Genomic DNA, 20,402 nt, shown 5'->3' on the forward strand with positions numbered 1-20,402 from the left:
GGGTGAAATACAGTGTGGTCTGTTTTAGGTGGTCATTTCCAAATGTGCCTTTGTGACTGGTGCTGAGTATTTAAGTTTTGTCCGTGTCCCTGGCAAGTGGCTGGTAATCCGGTTCCCTCTCCTCAAAGGAGTGATTCTAAGTATGACCCTTCACCTCCTTTTAAACATACCTATTTTTATTAGCACTTACATCGTTTGATCACAATTCTCAGAACTTGGCATTTCCTCAGATGGAAGGTTGGACTCTGTCGATCGGGGCTTCACACTGTCAGGCGTGGGTTCCACTCTCTGCGCCACTTCATAGCGGAGGCCGCCTGGAGTGCTGGGTGGAGAGGGTTTCCAGGGGTCAGCTCCTGCAGGTGACGTGTGCTGACCGTGTGGGGAAGGGCAGCGGGAGCCCACGTTCACGTGTTCTGGGTGCCATTCCGCTGTCCTTGTCTGAGTCTTTACTAAAATTGACACTCGGCTGATTATCTGCACAACACTTTTTCTTTTCTTCCTTTTTTTTTTTAAATTGAATCATAACTGTGTACACTTACGGGGTACAGTGTGCTGATTGACGTACATGTGGAATGCTCGCATCAAACTGATTAACATAACCATCACCTCACTTATTTGTTGTGGGCAGACATTGATGCTGTAGTCTTCATAGACGTGTAGTGTACCATTGCATTGAGGGAGGATGGGAGGAGGGAGGGTGTTTGATGGGACCTCACCTATTGTGCACAGTGCTTTTTCTTTTCTTAACCAGAGGGAAAGTGAGTGATTGTCTCACTTCTTATGTCTCTGGTATAACCTCTCATCCATGTGTGAATTGCTTTCATCTGCCTGTATACGCATCTTACCTTCCATGACAGATACGAGAGTCCCGAGGGGCCGGCCCGATGTGTGCCTCCTATACCAAGGTAGCACACACTTAGTACACGTGTGCCTTCTCTCCGTGGCCTCCCGTGAGCTCTGTATGCCCACTCTTTCTCATCTGCTTTGCCGAGTAGTGCGAGGCATTAAGTGCGTAGTTACCATAACGGGGTTGGGGCCCACGGACCAACACAGGTTCAAATCTGCTCTCACTGCTCCCTGGCCATTTTTCCTTGCCACCGTTATTTAACCTCCACAAAACTCTTTACCATTCATGATAATTATCTAGGAATTCATTTCATCAGATACTTTCTGATTACTTGTTGTGTGAGGATGATGGGAACACAAAGGTGGGTGAAATGGGAGTGACCCCTGCCTGCCTAGAGCTAGTGATGCTGAAAGTCAGGAGCTGGGTGGTCGCAGACCCCACGCGGACTGGACAGCACTGAAAACCCCCTGCCCACCACAAGTCACGTCCATTTAAACAGAAAAAGAAACAAGTGAAAGTAATGTTAATATGTCTTCTTTAACCTGGTATATCCGATATGTGGTCATTTCATCATATAATCAGAATGAGAAATTAGTGTCTGTCCTACAAGCCTTCAAAATCTGCTGTGTCACAGTTTATATGTACAGTCTGTCTCAGGTCTGGCCACACGTCGAATCCTCATTAGTCATGTGTGGCTTGTGGGGCCCAGTTGGTAGGGACAGGTCCTGGGACAGCCTCCTCTCTAACTGAGGGATATTGAAGCTGACCGGAGTTTCCAGCTGAGGAACTGGGGGAGGGAGTGTGAGGTGGGTCTCCTGGGCCCAGGGGCATCTCCTGGGCCTGGGGATGATAGCACCATGGCCAGCTGAGCTCCCTCATGGACTCCTGGTGGCACCTTGGGAGGAAGCTGGGATGTGGGTGGGACGAGGGTCTCAGTGCAGACAGGGTGAGCATGAGCAACTTAGGGAAAACCCGGTAGAGATGTCTGCAGCCAGGGGCGAGATCTTAGGAAGCGTTAACTTGAAAAGAAACCGACTCTGAGCATTGAAGAGTCGAGGGTATAAGAAATTACCAAAACGAAGAGAAAGTCAAGAGAAGAAGAACAGCGTGCCTTCTAAGAGCGCACTGAACAGTGTGTGTTGGGAAGAAAGGACAAATCTCCCTTGCAGAAGACTTCTTGGTGTTTTATGTCGATATCAAAATCTGCCTCTTTGCCTACCTGGCATCTCGGCTCCCGGCTCCCCCTGGGCCTGGCTTGAGTGCACGGGCGTGCCGTTCACACGGGAGTTAATGAGCAGTCCTATAGCCTGAGTAGACCTTGCAAGGATGGCCGCATCATTTGATAGAATAAAAAACAGCAGGTTTTGAATGTTGCTTCTATAGGAATTCCATGTGCCACTGTGGAGTCCTATGAAGTGAACACCATCACATGCAGGGGTTTGGCCCCTCTGTCCCTGGCCTCACTCTCTGCTGTCCTGGAAGCCTGGACACGCTTCCTGGGCAGGCAGTGGCATGCCGTTTAATTTTCTTTAGCTGCAGGAGAAATGGAGTCCATCTCCAGACCACGGTGAGTGCCCGTTGGTTTTGTTTGTGCTTTTGCCTCCAGGGCGGTCTGGGTGGGAGGGGAGTGTGGGCAGCCAGACGGTGATTGAGCGTTTCTGCTCCGCTGCGCAGCCCCCCGAACCCCCTAGATGCCGGTCAGCATTGAGGGGCGGCCACAGAGGTGTCACCAGCAGCCATTAAGTGCAGACACTGTTGTCCCTGGTGTCATTCCTGAAAACCTTGTGACAGGGAGAGGCAGAATGAAGGGAAAGGAAAACGAGGCGATTGAGAGATATTAACTAAAAAAAATCACGAAGGGATCTGTCAGTCCTTATAGAAAAAATGTTTTTCTTGGTGTCTTTTGCCTTGCTTTCCTTTTCTTTGGATGGAGGAGGTTATGTTTTCATTTTTTTTTTCTTAGTATCCCAATTTATAGGGGTTTCATTTTTTTTCTGTCATATTTAAAATTCCTTTGATTTAGCATTGGGTTCAGGTTGGATGTAATAATGCTAGCCAGACTGCACACGAAGGCTCAATCTCTTCTGCATCACTCAGAATCAACCTGCTTTTTAAAAAGGGAAGGAAAAAGCACAACAAACTTTTTTTTCTTCCCCGTCATTGTTCTTGGTCCTGTTCCTCGGTTGACGCTGTATTAAATTGGATTCTGTGTCCATCATTATTAAAATGTGAAGTGTGTCGGTCACAAAACATACATTTCAGGGCAGTTAGCTGAATAATTCTTTTCTTTATTATCCCAAATTACTGCTGAGCTCTGGAGAGGGGAGCAGTTTAGCCAATTATTGCCATTTGAGCTGGATTTGTGGGTGATTAGCTCCTGGCCGAATCCAGTCCCGGCCGGCGCTTTGAAGCCTGTGCTGTGTGATTTCCTCAGCAGTGAGGCAGGAATAGACGCAGCTAATGACAGGAAGGTCGCGCGGGTGAGCTGACCTGTGTGTGGCACAGGTTTGGGTTCCACAAATAGGGCATCCACAATAACAAGTGTGTCACTAACCCCGCCGTGCATAATCGGGGCTTTACAGGATTGTCGGAGATGCTGACAGCTCAATTAAAGTGTAACCCTTTGTACCCTACAACCTGGCAGAATGACAGAAATATTACTAACCAGAAAGGGGGAGGGGTCACCAGGGAGCTGGTTAAAGATCCAGAATCTTCTCCTCATCCCTTTGCCCCTCCCCCAACTCCCTCCACTGTAGAGAACAAGCCGGGAGAAAAGCCTCCGTGAGTAAAATAATAGGTCCTTTGGAGGAGGGCAGGGTGCAAATATTACTATTTTTAAAGCGCTCGGTTAAGGGGGGATTCCTGCTGTTTCTATGGAAACAGTTAAACTAGGCAGGAAGTGGGGTGGATATAGCAGGGCAGTGCCTGTGTCTGCCGGTCAAATATTCTGATCCATCTCCTTTTTCCAAAATCCACATGCCAGCATCATCGGTGTGAATTTGCCAAAAGTTTTCCAGTTGAGGTGAGTCTGGGGAAGGCAGTTAACTGGGATGGTTTTCTGGCACAGGGGAACGATTTCTATGTCACCAAGTCAGTTTCACGTAAGAGCGTTGCTGCCCCTTGAACGAAGGCCGTCTCCACCCGCCGTGAGTCTGTGGGCTCCTCGTTTTTGTCACACTCAAGTTTTCCTGTTCAGCCCCACACCCCGTGCTGAGTGGGCCACACATCCAGATTTCCCCGACGCTGTTTTGATTGATTACTCCAGGGGTGTCCAACGTGCAGCCCGCGAGCCAGGCACTGACTTTGTGAGGACTTCCTTGGCTTGCTGTGGTGTTGGAAAGCACTTTCGTCAGTGTCCGTGTGTTTACGTGTGGCCTGGACAACTCTTCCTCCAGTGCGCAGCAGAAGAAAGGTCCGAGGCCCCTGAGTTCCTCCTTCCCCTCTTCGTTATCTTTGGGTTTAGGTTTTTAACAGTTGGTTTGAATTTTTGGGAACTGCAATGTCTGTAAATTGGCAGGACCATTATTTCGGGATAACCATGTGCTAGTTGTTGATGTGGGGACCTGGGAGCGGGTGCTGCCTCAGTCCCAGCCCCACAGAATCTCTAGCCCATGGGGAGGACAGTTCCTGTGTCTGTCAGCGGTGTGCTGGATATGTGGGGCCTGATGGGGAAGTGCGGTCGAGATGGGAGGAGTGACAGCCAGAGCCTAGTGTGACGGGGACCTGCGGGGCAGGTGTGCTGAGATGGGCAAGGTTCAGCCCTGTGCCACCGCCAGGCCGAGTGCTGTGGCCATGCTGGCCGGGGACATCATTTCCCTCTCCTGGAGCAGCAGCTTAGGCTGCTGTAACACAGTAGCATGGAGTGTCTGGCTCTAACTAAGGTTTGTTCTTGAGTAGTTGTGGGGGCAGAAGTCCCGGATCGAGGGGTCGGCAAGCTGCTGTCTTCTGAGGCTTCTCTTTGTGGCTTACACGTGGCTCTCTGCTCCCAGTGTCTTAGTTTGGTCTTTCTTTGTGAATGTTCATATCCCCATCTCCTCTTACAAGATTGTCATCATACTGAATTAGGGCCCATACTAACAGCCTCATTTTTATGTGATTAACTCTGTAAAGGCCCTATATCCAATCACCTTCTGAGGTTAGGACTTCAACCTCTGAAATTGGGGGCGGGCACAGGTTAGTCCGTCACAGCCATCATCCAAAGGACGGGGTGTGCTTGTTTCGGCAGAGGCCATGGAAGCCCAGAGCTCGCAACCCTGCAGCTCAGTGTTAAAGATTAAAGGCTCAAGGGGTGTTTACCAGGATGGCTGGCAGTAGGGGTGAGGATGCAGAAGGATATTTCTGGGAGAAAGAATAGAATTTACCAATTTAAAATTAGAAGTTGATGACTACTGGTGGGTCCTTTGTGGTTTCACATACTGTAGCAAGACTCAATCATCTTTTTTTTTTTTTTTAATAAGAGGCCAGGGAATAGACATTTTAGGCTTCCTGGGTCATATGTTCTTTCCTGAACTACTTCCCTCTGTCTGGGCTGGCCGAAAGCAGTCATTCGAGTGAATGAACTTGGCTTGTGCTGATAAAACTTTATTTACAAAAAGAGGCAGGAGATGAGATTTGGTCCCACAGCCCTCAGTCCTGTAGGGTCCCCAACACCAACAGTCTATGTTAGGGCGCACAGGCATTGGGAGTTCCTGTTAGAACAGGCACATGTCAGCTATTCACCAGTCCTCAGTGTGAACCGATTTTGCTTCACATAGACCTCAGGGCCGTGAATTTCCACTCCTTGGGGTCCAGGACTATTCCTGGTGAAGTGCTATGCAAGGTGCATCTCAGCAGGAGAAGTGTCCCGGATGGGTGGGTTAACTTTCATCCTGGGAGGGTGGGCTGTCGGGAGAGACTTGGCGGGGAGCGTCACCCAGAGAGAGTACTTGTGCATGGAGCTCGTCCTGTGGGAGAAGAGCGTCCCGCTCCCAGTCTGTCATCCTTTGCTGCTTCAGTTTCTAGTGGTGAGTTTCTGTCTACCTACCACACACCCAACACACTTTTCTGGGGTTTTAAGTCAATTTGGCATAGAATGGCCATGATTTATTAAATGTTACAGGAAAATGCTTAATTAGCATAAAAATATTAAGCACACTTGTGAAAATTGAGGGAGCAGTATTGGTGGTCTTTGAATCCTCAGTTAAGGGTCCTGGCTTTTCTGGGAGACATTTTAGAAGTTTATAGAAACCTGTAGCCGCTGTAACAGGAATCTGTTCCACGGTGTAAATGAATGTCAATCATATTAATAAAACACGAAGGGGACTAGTCACAGGTGTTTACTGTAGAGCCACAGAAGTCTCAAAAATCACTTGTTTTTAGACATAGCAACATTAAGCGTTTCTGAACCTGTATGGATGTTTTTAAGCCAGGAAAAGCTATGACCTTTTTAAACTTGGTAATTAGGAAACTCGAGGCACCCCCTGGGGGCAGGATGATTCATTTGCGTTTGGCTGCAGAGTGTCCTATGTGCTGGCCCTCACTGTCCCTCAGAGGCCCGCCAGTCTCCAGAGTCAGTTAAAGCAGATGAGAAATGCTCCCTGCAGGGGAGAGATCGGGGCTGTAGCCACGCCTGTTGCTAACCTGGTCTTTACGGGGAACAACCTGTGTCGCGGCTGCTGCCCCGTGTGGCGTAGGAGCTCAGCCATTAAATGTTCCCTCCATGTTGTGATGGTCCCTATGCCCATCACCATGTGGCTCCTCAGACTCAAAACAAAGATGGATTTGCCTGGTTAAGACCCACAGTCTCTAATGCAGTCAATAAATCTTTGTTGGTAAATAATTGCTATCGAGCAGAGTTTTAATATAAATTTATGAGTGGTGTTTTATCACAGCTTGGGGCTGCAGCCAACACTGAGTGATGGATTTCAGATAGCACTTACATTCATTACATTAACTTTGTAAGTTATTTAAAGCTTGTACACTTAACATTGCTTTTGGCTTTCAATGACCTCTTGGGACTAGGCAAAGAATGTACATGACGAATAAAGAGATTGAGGCCAAAAGATAATTCTGCTTGCTCTTTGCGCCACTGTCGAAAAGGTTCCTTGAGCAAAAAGTGGGAAATGCCTGCCTGGAATGCTGATATGTTGGTGGTAGATCATTAAAATCACAGTCTCTGTGCTGGGTCAGTAAATTAACAAGTGGTAGCAATTAGAGCAACGTTTGCCATTTCCAAGTAAGATAAGAAGAATAATTTGAGGTGCCACAAAGCCTTTAAATTTCTTACTCTGCAAACAAGTAAACAGACCCTTTGAAACTTTTAGAGGACATGAGGCCATGCCCCTACTAGCTAGAGGATGACAGAGGCCAGGTTCTCTGTGTGAGATACACAGGCAGGCAGGTCCCATCAGTGAGGGCAAACGGGCCTTGTGATTCTAAGTTTCTTCAATTCCACATCACACAGGGCAAAACCGCCTGGCAGAATGCCAACACATGTGCGCTGCCCTCTCTCAGATGCCAAGATGCGGCAGGCATTTCCCGCTTTTTGCTCAAGGAACCTTTTCGACAGTGGCGCAAAGAGCAAGCAGAATTATCTTTTGGCCCCAAGATGTTAAAGTTTTAAAATCGGTTCTGTGGATGGAATTATTCACAGAGGAGCCACTTAGCATCCGTGACAGGTGCAAACTGAGGCTTCTGGTTCTGCCACTTACCGCTGGTTTTATAAATATAAATTTATAAAATAAATTTATATTAATTACTGGGCAATTAACCCAGCTCATGGTGGTCTCAAACAGTACCATCTTATTATTTATCAAGATCCTGGGGGTCAGGAACTTGGGCCAGACATACTGGGACTGCTAAACAACAATGACAATGGCAAAAAAAAAAAAAAAATAGCCAGGTGTTGTAACAGGCACCTGTAGTCCCAACTACCTGGGAGGCTGAGGCCAGAGAATCACGTAAGCCCAAGAGTTTGAGGTTGCTGTGAGCTGTGACGCTACGGCACTTTACCGAGGACAACATAGTGAGACTCTGTCTCAAAAAAAAAAAAAGTGGCATCTGAGAGAGGGCAGCGCACATGTGTTGGCATTCTGCCAGGCGGTTTTGCCCTGTGTGATGTGGAATTGAAGAAACTTAGAATCACAAGGCCCGTTTGCCCTCACTGATGGGACCTGCCTGCCTGTGTATCTCACACAGAGAACCTGGCCTCTGTCATCCTCTAGCTAGTAGGGGCATGGCCTCATGTCCTCTAAAAGTTTCAAAGGGTCTGTTTTAAGGGATTTCCATGTTCTTGGTACTTAGAGTGGAGAAATGGGTGAGTCTGGGCTGATGGAAGCCTGGGGATGCCATCTGAGAGGCTCGGCCTGATTGCAGTGACTGCCCAGAGGTCAGAGTGAGCGCGCTGAGGGCCAGCTCCTCCTGAGGGAAGCGATGGGCTCACTCTGCTCACCACCTGGTTTCCAGGGACTCTGAGTGTTCAGAGGCGTGTCCCATGGTGGCAAAGCACCTGCAACCTTTTACCTTGTAAAGAGTCTGGAGTTAAGAAGGGTGCTGGTGTGCGTGGCCACGTGAAGAGACTTCTCGCTGGGACTCTGCAGCAGCTCTGTGCCTGTGTACCCGCCGCACCCGTGGAGGGCTGGGGACTGTGCGTGGGGCACGCAGAAATATTTCAGTAGCAAAGTCAGGGCTAAATGGCTTAACTTCTGCAGTCTCTTTAGACTCGGAAATTCTGTGATTCTCACTTGGTACAAACACTCTCTAAAAACCAGTGTTCAGAATTAACAAGCAAAAAGAAAGAAAAACACATTTCCTTGTTCATAGCCCAGTCAAACCTCTAATGACAAAGGCTCATTCCACCTGCTGCCGAGGAGCCTCCCCCAGGCACCCTGCCCCGTCAGAGAGCCATGGTGCGATCACGCTATTGAAGAAAAGGTCTTTTAAATTGTTTACAGAGAGACAGCACCAAGTTTTGTGCTTTCCCCTAGTGTTTTGGCGAACCACCTTTTAAGGGTTTACGTGTCTAAGTGTGAAAGTGGACCCTGACCTCAGAGTCCACAGGCGTTACATCCACAGCCAGGGCATCCTGGGCCTCCTGGGATTGGGGTCCCTCAAGAAAGTGCCCGTCTGTGTGATAAGAGGGAGGGCTAAGTGGCCCAGACACAGGAAGGCCAATGCCTTTGTCTGGTTCCCATAGTGGGGGCCACTATAGTCAACCCAGAAGCATATTCTACAACTGAGCTTCTGAGGTTACCTGGTGATGTAGAAAGAAGGTCACTTAACTGGGGGGTCTGCAGCAGCTTCTCCAGCACTGCCCTCTCCCCTTCCTGAGGGATTTGGTGGGGCCGTCACTCTGGCTGGGCCATCCCTCTGGGTGCTCCCTCCTAAGCAGAAAGACTACAGTACACTTTGCAAGGCTAGTAAGTACCTGGGGGCAGCATCCTAAGAGCAGGTGGGCTTGGGTGGGGCGAGAGTGTACCCCAACATGCTGTGGGGTCACTTGCTCCTCCCCCCAGAGTCAGGTCAGGACTCATATTTGTATCACATGACCCTGCCTTCATCTCCTTGGAAGTGTCAGGAGAACCTGGAAATGTGGGTATGAAAGTAAGAGAACAGAGTTTAGAACTCACTGAAAAGACAGCATCGCTCCTGGGAACAAGATACGGTCCAGGGGTCTATGTGGTCATAGATCAAAGCAGACAGGGTGACTGCCAACAAAGAGCATGGCAGGTGAATACCCACTTCCCAGGGAGAATTTCGGTATTCTAGCCCAAGCGCCCGTCAGATCAGCAGCAGCCTTGACAAGCAGAAGTGACCCAGAGCAGCAGGTCCAAGCATGGGGCAAAAAGGGAAGCTAGAACTTGTTGGCACCTGAGTTCCTGAAGAGAACCCTGGAGGCCGGGGGCTGTGTTCTGGGGTCCTGGGCCTCCTCCAGCTGCCCTCACTGCGGGAGGTCACCAGTGTTCTATAATTGAGGTCACTCGTCGGCCTCACTGTGTCTCCCGGCCTTGTTCTATTTCTGCATCTGTGAACTAGAGAGCAGCTCGCCGTGTTTGCTTTCACATTCTAGAATTCCTGGTACTGACCATGGCCGTGGGAGAAATCACCAACACGTTCACCTCCTGTCTGGTGCCCTCCCTGGGCTTGAGGCTCTTCATACATCTGAACACGTGTGGGATGAGCAAGTGTCTTCAGTCTAAAATACCAGAGAGACAATGTATCTGAACATTTGTGCCCTCATATTAATCTGAAATTTAAAACAATAATAATAATAGTAACAAAAATATATAAAAGCCCCGTGAGGTGTATTGTGGCCATTCTGTCCTCCACTGCCTGGTCGAGCCCCACACAGAGCAGCCTCCCCAGCGTCACGTGGTGTTTGCCTCACCAAGACCCTCAGCTCAGGTCCGTCTTGCTCTTGAGGCTGTGCTCCTTAGGTACTGGTGGTTTGTTTTGATTTGATTAGAAAAATGTGCTGATTATGTGGATTACTTGTGTGAGAGTGGCTGCTGCTGAGACGTGGCTCCCAGAGTGTTTCCTGTGGCTCCACCTTGCACCCCCGGGAGTTGACCTGCTCTCTTGAGCTGTTCTGGGAGTGTCCGCCTCATGTTTCCCATCTGTCCGTTTACCAGCCCCAAGAAACCAGCACATGAAGCAGCCCGCATACTTTGGTATCTCTTGTGAACAGATAAACGTTCATCTCATTGCCCAATAATATTATGCCGTTATTTTTATGGCTTTCTGATTATCCTGACTAATCTGACAAAAAAAAAAAAAATCTTCTGAAGTAATTATGCTAGGGACTTGTAAATTTTTATTCGAGTGGTAAAAGTCTTTATTTCATTTTTAAAAACTCGACGCATTATTTGTCTATATTTAACAGGAGTTCATTTAATGAGAATTAAGTCTTACCATATTATGGAATAAATGTTTATTTCCTCAACAAGGAGTTATTCTATGGCAAACCTATGACCAAGACCTCATCACCTGTTTCCAGAGTAAGGGTCTGACTGCGGGTCATTTTCTCATCTGCAGCAGCGGTGTAAGATGCTTTCTCTACATTTCCTTCAGCTACTTATGTCTTCCTCATTTGACGTGGCAATTATTTTTGTCTGTTACTTCCTTAAAATAATTAGGGTGCTTTCTACTATCAATTTATGTAATTCTAAAACTATCTGAAGCTTTTAAATTTATTGTTAAAGAAGGAGAATGAACTAGTCAGCCTGTTAAAACATCACATCCTGATTCTAATGAGTCATAGAAAAATTTTAATTTTACATGGTTGTCCACACTTCAGTAGGAAAGAGCTTGTGGCTTTAGTCTTGCCAACTTGACATCTGTCCTCACCAGAGCCTCCAGAGAAATCTTTCTTAATATATGTGTATCAAACAACCCAGCCTTATTTCTCGTCTCTAGTTCTCATATCACCTGTGTCAGAGCCCAGACATTCAGATGCCAGGCAGGAAGTGTGGCTGAGGGCAGCCATCTGGTTTGAGATGAAGAGGAGCCCTGGTGACCGTGCCTTTGCGCACCCCACTGCCTTGCAGGACCAGTACTCCATGTGTCCAACTGAGGAAGTGTAAGATCCCTGGGAAGGGCAGGGCTGCCCCACCCAGTACCCGGGACTCTTGGCCAGAGGTCTTAAAACACAGAGCTCATGAACAGCTGGGCTGCAGATGGGTTTGGTTTCATCTGTGTTAAGTGCCATCCTCAGCTTTCCCTGCATAACATATTGCCGCTATTTTAACATAAGGAGCCATCACATACAAGTCCAGTTTTTTCTTTGTCTTGGATCATCAGGAAATCTGGCAGCGTTAGACCTGCCTGCCCTGCTGGGTGACTGTGTCGCACCCCTCCAGGGGCCCGTAGTGGCAGCATGTGGCCCTGTGCTGAGCTCCTCCCCACTAGGGAGGCCTGGCCTTCTCCTGGTCCAGCAGCCCTGGGTGCTACTTACCTGCAGTTGGCTAGTGGGGTTGATATTGCCACATCCCTTCCTCCTGTGAGACACTCAGAATTCAAGGCCTTCTCAGAAATCCCTTCCCCTGGAGCCATATGTTGTATATTTTATGGAACATCTTGAATTTTTTCATCTTAGAAGTGGCGCTGTCCTCTCACTCTGCTTACATCGTCTTTTAGTGGACATGTGGGTGTGAGAGGCATGAGCTCACCAGGCTTCCTGAAGTGGAACCCATCTATTCACAGTCTGAGTGAACCGCTGTTTCCTGGGAGCTGGAGGGTAGAGGGTGTCCTCTATAAACTGCATGCCGCGTGCACATGAAGCGTGAGCTCACTTCCCTCTGGGCAGAAGACGCAGGTTACAGAGGTATCCAAAGTGATCTACCCCTTGGTGTTTGTGCTTTTGGAACTAGGAGCTTGTGGTTCAAGACTGAAGGCATTGGGTCAGTGGCTGTGGTGCCCAAAATTCCCAGCTGGGGAGCAGGGCATTGTCCACAAGTAGGAACGGAAGGATTCAGCAGCCCAGAGTATAGAGGCAAGAATGCAGACAGCATGAGCCACTGGTCCTGCCACTCCACACTTCTTAACAGGTCCCTTGACCTCTGCTGCTTAGAGTTCGGTTGGTAACGTGGGAGCTGTGGCTTTTATAACTTTGCTGCCCCAGACCCGTTGCTTGTGGGACACGGGGAGACTGTGAATGTGCTGTGCCTGCGAGGGTCAGCACTCAGAGTGCACCTTCCCTGGTGCCCAGTGCCTTACCAGGTAGGTCTGAGATAACAAGCCTGGCTGAAGCTGGAGGGCAGAAACTAAGCTCCTAGGATAGGACACCAGGTGCTCTGTAGGCCCACTGGCATTTGCAGTATTCGAATACTGTGTGTAATGCAAGATCATCTTCCTAGATGAGCCATGGAGTTAAAGATTGTCAAGATTTGGATTTTTCCTTCAACAAGAGGTTAAGTTTTCTTAAAATCAAAATAAATCAGCCTGATTTAGTTCCTCAGAAAACCGTACAGCCTTCTCTCCACCTGTCTCCTGGTTGGACTTTTCCCCTGTTTCCTCGATAAATCAATCCTATTAGCCATCACTGGGGAAGGGTAATTTCAAGTGCAGAGTTTGCCCATAAAGGCAGCCACAGCCAACCAGAAGAGTTGTGCGAGCCCCCTGCAGCAGGGGCTGGTCCAGCAAGTGGGAAGGGACAGAGCACTCTCACTGGAGCTTGGAGCAGGTCTGATCTACCAAGTACAGCAATGACCCCCGGCCCTAGCGCTGTTGGAATTCCATCTGAAATGCATAGTGGGAAAGTGTGAGCCCACGGGAGAACCTGTGTGAAGTTTTGTTATAGGAATCCCACGGGGAAAGGATATTTGCTGAGTTGAAGCATTTGCTTGTTTATTATTTCAAGCCAGTGGGAACTCCCTCTCCCACTAACTCACACCATGCAATGAAGTTTTCATTGCCTGAATTTCTAACTTGGGAACATTTTCCTGTGGGCTTAGTTCAGTGCCCTATTTGGTTAATATTGGTTTAGGTTCCAAGAAGTTAAGAAATGCTGCATTTTATCACATTTACCTTGAATAATAAGAAAGTGATACCGGAATTTCAGGTTCTTGGTCTCGGTGATTTGAAGAATAAATCCACGGACCACAAATCAGTGGTAAGACAGAATTTATTTACAGAAAAGAATACAAAAACACTAAAGCTCCTGGAGAGAAAACTCAAGTCAGAGAGAAAAGCTCTCTTTGTCTCTCTGTCTCTCTCCATCTAAAGGTATAAATAGGTGATATAGGTGCACGGGTTCCTTGGCCAGGAAATGAAAGGACACAGTCTTCTGCTGGGGCACAGTGAACGAATGTGTTAATGAAGGGACACAGTCCATTCACAGAATTGAGGCCTAGGAAACTTACATGAAATTGACCTAGGCATAGGAAATGGGGATTCCCTTGTCAGTCATAAGTGTAAAGGGAAGAAGACCCCGAGGCGCCAGTGTCTCCCCACCAGTTGTTCCTCTCCTTTGACTATTGGAGCCTCTGGTGGGGGTGGGGGACCCCCTGCCTTGCCTACCTTCCAGCCCGCTGGTTCCTCTGCCGGCTGCCCCAGCAACCAAAACGGCCAAGGCAGAGGCGGCAGGTCCTCCAGCTCAGCTCCGCTGAGCTGGCTGGGGTGCCACCATACCCCCTGTCCTGTATCAAAAGCATCTTCCAACGGCTCATTTGTGAGTTGTTGGAGGCTTTCAAATATTTTCCTCACAGCAGCAATGTTTCATGGGGGTCAGAGCCCCGTGTGATTTGAGTAAATAAAAAATAGTGTTGTCAGAATATTGATAATTAATTGAAACCTGAACTCAATTATATCGCAGGATAATGCTTACTTAATTTTTTCTCCTATTGTGATTCTTGAGGGAGAACAGAATATCGGAGGTTGGTGGAGGCCACTCCCAGGTGTCTCTGCTTTCTCAAGGTGATACTTGTCGCTTCCCTTCCCCTCAGCCCTGGTGAATTAAGTAGCATGAGTCTTAACCTTTCTCAGTCCTTACTGTGACCTTGGAAGTTCACAACGGACAGCTGCAAGAAGAAGAACAGAGAAGGAGATCCCTGCGTTTTCCTTATTCTACATGGAGAGGAGTTGCACAGTGACCTAAGGGAGAGGAACAGAGACTCCGGGGTGGAAGCTGCAGTTGGAAGGGGCTCAGCTCAGCGCCAAGGAAGGGGAGGCGTGGAGGAGGCCAGAGAAAGGAGAGCGGCCAGGCAGGCTGTCAGGACTCAGTGTCGGCCACCAGATTCCGGATCCCAGCACAGCCTGTGAACGAGGAGGAAGACTTACTGGGAGTTGGTGGCTAAAACAGGGAGAAATTCTCACCAGCCATTTGAAAACTGCATTAAACATGGCTTGAACAATGTATTGTGTTCGGGGCGGTGCCTGTCGCTCAGTGGGTAGGGCACTGGCCACATACATGGAGGCTGGCGGGTTCAAACCCAGCCTGGGCCTGCCAGAGAACAATGAAAACTACAATAACAACAATAACAAAAATCACCAGGCATTATGACTGGTGCCTGTGATCCCAGCTACTTGGGCTAGGGCAGGAGAATCGCTTGAGCCCAAGAGTTTGAGGCTGCTGTGAGCTGTGATGCTACAGCACTCTACCCAGCGTGACAGCTTGAGACAAAGTCCAAAAAAAAATATATTGGAGTCTGATTCTGAGTGGTTTTCAAGGAGCCAATATGATTTCATTAAAAGTAGATCAAAGCACATTACACACAATTCTTGTATTAAATAATGTTACTAACATTGGTCAGGGGAATGTGTGTTTTAATAACTTAAAAATAGGAAATGAAAGAAACTGTAAAATATTCTTATTTATAAATATAAGATGAGAATGCCATAAACGTACTATTTTCAGAAAAGGAAATTGAGGTTTCTTTCTGTAAAAGATCTCACCTTCAGGCGTTCCCTGTGTGCTTATGACTTAGTCACGCAGAAAGTCTGACACAGCAACACATGGCCTCTGCTTTGAGGTTTCTGTCACATTTTTGGAAGGAATGTGTGTGTTTTTTGGCATTCACCAACATCACAAAGTTCTACACACACACACAGAAGTTTGTCAAAGTTTTATGTTGTATATAAGAGGGAAGAGAAAACCAAATTAATAACCTAAAAATAGATGTAATTTACTTTTTAAAATAGCAGTAATACAAGGAAAGTTTAAAAACGTAAGGATTACTTCTGCACCTACTTTCTTTTTTTTTTATTTACACAAGACTTTGTATCTGGCTGTTTTCCTTGCAGGGCATGCTGTTGAAGCGAAGTGGCAAATCATTGAATAAAGAGTGGAAAAAGAAATACGTGACCCTGTGCGACAATGGTGTGCTGACGTACCATCCGAGCTTACATGTGAGTACAGCCCCCTCAGAGCCACGAACAGGCCGCAGGCCTCAGCTCAGCACTAGGGGGGACCCCAACCGCAGCCCCACCGCTCCCCTCCATTCCACGTTAGAGTCCTATCAATGAGATAAATAATACTCACACCCCCCGAGACCGTGCATCTGTCTCTTTCCTCTCCTCCGTACCAATCCGTGGCTTGCTGAGTCTATAAAGAATTACAATACAAGGCATAATAGACAAAGTAAGATTTAAATGAGAGTAAAAAGATAGGAGCCAGGAGAAAAGAGAAGAGAAAAGGAAGCGTGGTATGTCCGAAAGTCTGGAGTGAAGGAAGCAATTACACTGGAACCCAGGATTCAGTTTCACAAAGAGCCTAAACAGACGAGAAGTTAATGCAATTCATGACTCAGTTCTCACTGTCAGGTGAGAGCATGGTCCAGTTCATGTAAGTCAGGAGAACCTTTTCTGTATATGTTCATGAAATGTGCTATTTTGGTGATTTATTTATTTACTCACTTTTCATATTGGTGACTTTTGAGATAGATTTTTAAGACAGGATTAACTTTATTCTTGGGAGAAAATGTAGACATCGTACTCACAGTTACTTCTTTTAGTAGGCCTTGATAAAATTTAAAAGTTGGGATATTATTAGTAATCACACTCCCATAGCAATACGTTTCATGAACCTTGCAAGATGTAGGAAAAGTGTAGAATTGAATATATGTTTGTTGGTGATAATGACAGTGATCTGTTGGTATCTGTAGGGTACTGGTTCCAGGACCCCTTTCACGTACCCCACTCCAGGCATGCTCAGGTCCCTTACAGAAAATGTGCTGGTATTTGCAGGCAACCTGTACACGTCCACCCATATATACCTTAAATCATCTAGATTACTTATAATACCTAATACAGTGCAATGCTATATAAACAGTTATTGTACTGTTGGGTTTTTGTTTGTATTATTTTTATTATTGTACTGTTGTTTTTATTGGTTTTTTCTTTTGGATATTTTCCATGCACAGTTGGCTGACTCTCTGGATGTGGAACTGCAGACATGGAAGGCTGACTGTATATCCCTGTTAACCTTTAAAAGTTTGACATGCTTGTTAAAATTGCACCATTATTGACAAGAAGTTGGAAATAAACACATTTGAGAAAATTAACCTCACGCCTAGAGAGCAGAGTGTTAGCATGTTGGGGTGCCACACTCCCAGCTGTGTCCGGCACACGCCGACTGCACTCTGCTTTTCTCTCCAACGACAGGCCTGTCCATGTCAGCAGACATACTTGTACACACCGTTGTCCAGGGTGCAGACATTCCTTCATGGATTCGACGGTATCTCAATTTCTTCAGCAAATCAATTTACTTTGAATTTTTTCACTATTTTAAGTAACTGTGGTCAGTGCCTCTCTATTTATATCCCTGAGCCCTTGTCTATTTCCCTAGGATAAATTCCCAGCAGTCAGCTTCCTGAATTGAAAGTTATGTGTGCTTTTATGGCTTTCGGTGTATGTTTTCAAATTCCTAGAAAGATTGTATCGGTTTAGCTCCTCTGGCAATGCAGGGCCTTTCCCTGCACTCTCAAGAATTTACCTTAAAAACAAATCATTTTCAGTACCACAGGTAAAGGTAACAAGTGGCATCCGGGGGGTTGAATTTGCCTGCTGGTGTGAATTGGAGTAGCTACACCTTTCGGAACTGAGCCCAAAAAGCATGTGTTTCCTTAGGCCTCTGGTGTTAGCAGGAATTCCGTGCTTCACCGTGCAGTGGGCGCGTGGGATGTGTGGACACAGATGGAGGCAAGACACATTCTTATGTCGAAGCATACATTCTTTATGGTGGTGACCCTTTGTGCTTGGTGTTCTGCTAGTTTATTTTTGGAATAGAGTCAGGAGGATTCACCAGGTGGCCTGCGTATCAGAGAGGGACAGTACTGGTTCCAGTAGGCCCACCCGCCACCAGACCGCACACCTTTTGGGGACTGCCACATCCAGGTCTTTCTAGCTCTGCACCTGCCCCAACTCATACCCAGCTTTGGTGTCTGTCAGGACACCACCGCGCACGGGTTTCTGTCTCCAAAGCCGCTCTGTCGGCAGGGAAGCTGCCCTGTCGGTGGCTTAGTTCTTCCTGCGACCCTGCCAGAGAGCAAAGGTCTAATTATTGACCCAGTTGCTTTATGTAACATAGAGAGAGAAGTGTAATCAAAATATTCTTCTTACTAGGACTCCCTGACCAGGAAAAAGTGAGATCTAATTGATGACACATTTGAAGTCACCGTATACCCCACTGCTGAGCCCAGGTTTAGTCAGAGGGACATTGCTGCTTGTTGCCAAAGGGCAAAGATGGTAACAACGGTGTGTACTGGCAAATTCCTGTAGGAGGGCCTTTTATCCCTACCTCTTGATTATACAGTCACAACCAGTTCTTCAAAAGTTCTTCTGTTCCAAGGCTGTTTCTTGTGTTTGCCAATTCCAATTTTTTTTTTTAAAGCATGTGCGAATATTATTGGAGCACAGGAGGGAGGGTGTGAGCCAGGCTTCATTATAGAATTGCGTAACAAGCGAGAGCCATGTCATTCTCATTGCAATTCATTCCAACTGCCAGCCGGTCTCCTGCGGATGGAAATTCTCGATGCAGGTATGTAGTTCCCCAAGGGAGTGGCTTACTCCAGAGTGCAGTGGAGTTCCTAGAGCCTGAGGAGATGGCATGACCTTCAGAGAAATCCTTTGCTGATTGTATTTTCACAGCCAAGCTTTGGATAAAAGTTTGGAGGGCAGTGAATTCTGGCATGTTCTCTGGCAGGTGTTTAGAGTGAACTGTTCTAAGCTGCTGGGGAACTGCCTGTCTATAACCGCTGAGTTGGTCTGGCATTCTCATTGAAGATGGGAAGAAGAGTTCCAGGGGACAGAATATCTGGACTTCCCTTAATAAGAAAGTTGGGAATTATAAAGGTGTGTTGCTAGTTCAAGTCCCAAAGTTCTGCATCAACCATAGAGTGGCACGGTTATTTCAGTCTGGGAATTTTTTTTTTAATTAAATCATAGCTGTGTGCATTAATGCAGTCATGGGATACAATGTGCTGGTTTTATATACAATTTGAAATATTTTCATCACACTGGTTAACATAGCCTTCGTGGCATTTTCTTAGTTATTGTGTTCAGACATTTATATTCTACATTTAGTATCAGTCTGGGAAATTTTTAAAGGGACTATGATCTCAGTTAAGCACTTATCCCACTGTAACACCCGCTTCCCCCTAAGATGACCGCAGGAGTCATCAGCCACATGTGATGATCAGTGGTAGATAGTGGGGAAATTTACCAAAACTGGTGGCTTTGGGGTTTTAGAGTTGTTATCATTGGTGATAACCACATGGCTGGCTGTGTTGTGGACATGCCCTTTTCGAGCTCCCCTGGTAGCCCAGCTGTCCAACGCTGGCAGCTGCTGCCTTTTCTGTTCCCTGGGGTTAGGTCTGTGCAGCTTCCCTCAACTTACTCAAGTCAACAGAGGCAGCTAGACATTAACTTGTCCGTGGACCAGAATAACTCATTCTTCTGTGTGACAGGAAAAGCTAATCTGGTTCTCAAGAGCATGACCCCCAGCCTGCGTCTCTCGGCTGGGCGGGTTGGAGAGCAGACTCCGTGGGAGCTCCTGGAGCAGGGTCTGCACTGAACCCCCCCAGCCTGCGTCTCTCTGCAGGGCGGGTTGGAGAGCAGGCTCCGTGGGAGCTCCTGGAGCAGGGTCTGCACTGAACCCCCCAGCCTGCGTCTCTCGGCTGGGCGGGTTGGAGAGCAGGCTCCGTGGGAGCTCCTGGAGCAGGGTCTGCACTGATCCCCCCCAGCCTGCGTCTCTTGGCAGGGCGGGTTGGAGAGCAGGCTCCGTGGGAGCTCCTGGAGCAGGGTCTGCACTGAACCCCCCAGCCTGCGTCTCTCGGCTGGGCGGGTTGGAGAGCAGGCTCCGTGGGAGCTCCTGGAGCAGGGTCTGCACTGAACCCCCCCAGCCTGCGTCTCTCTGCAGGGCGGGTTGGAGAGCAGGCTCCGTGGGAGCTCCTGGAGCAGGGTCTGCACTGAACTCCCGTGGCTTCCTACTGCCGCTTTCTGTCCATCTGGTGTTTTTAAGTAGAGTTTTCTACAAACACACATTTATCGGTATTGGATAACTGCACCAGTTCCTGGTATTTACCACTAACCCAAGAAGCTTAGGTCATTAAATCCCCAAAAAGGAAACTTGCGTGCTCTCCCAGGGATGGGATTCTAATACTTGCGTTGGTTGGTAGGGGTGAGGGCTTGAGAGGATGTGTCAGCCATGGAAGATTCAGGCAGTTGGGTGGGGCCACGCAGCAGCCCTAATGAAACCACACTCACACGTGGCTCCGTGGCCAGCTTTGTGCTGGCATAAACATTATGTCCTGTCCACGTGTGTGCTGTTCACAGTCCCCATCACAGCTGGACCCTGACTCTGTCACTAGCCACTTTCTACTCGGTTATCATATCAGAGCTGGAGGAGCATCTTGGACACAAGGCAGATTGGAGCAAGAGCAGACAGCTGACTCCAGTGTGTGCGGACAGAGGCCAGCATGGCTGGGGACGCTCCAAGAGCAGATAGCTGACTCCAGTGTGTGCGGACAGAGGCCAGCATGGCCGGGGACAGGGATGACGGCTTACTGCCATCCCTTCACTGACAGTTCAGAGGAATCCTAGGATGAGTGTCTGCTCCTCAGGACCAGGCCCGGAAAGTGGAATC

The 20,402-nt window shown here is 47.8% G+C and overlaps 1 protein-coding gene across 10 annotated transcripts in view; it reads left to right on the plus strand.

Moving 5' to 3' along the window:
• Positions 1 to 20,402, plus strand: part of AGAP1 (ArfGAP with GTPase domain, ankyrin repeat and PH domain 1) — a 547,645-nt gene that overhangs the window by 327,599 nt on the left and 199,644 nt on the right. For all 10 annotated transcript variants that reach the window (XM_053596986.1, XM_053596987.1, XM_053596989.1 and 7 more), the window contains one exon: positions 15,563 to 15,667. In XM_053596986.1, coding sequence (XP_053452961.1) covers positions 15,563 to 15,667 — 105 coding nt within the window. The remainder of the gene's footprint in view (positions 1 to 15,562; positions 15,668 to 20,402) is intronic.

This window comes from Nycticebus coucang, chromosome 7 (genome assembly GCF_027406575.1).
Source record: "Nycticebus coucang isolate mNycCou1 chromosome 7, mNycCou1.pri, whole genome shotgun sequence".
Taxonomy (NCBI): Eukaryota; Metazoa; Chordata; class Mammalia; order Primates; family Lorisidae; genus Nycticebus; species Nycticebus coucang.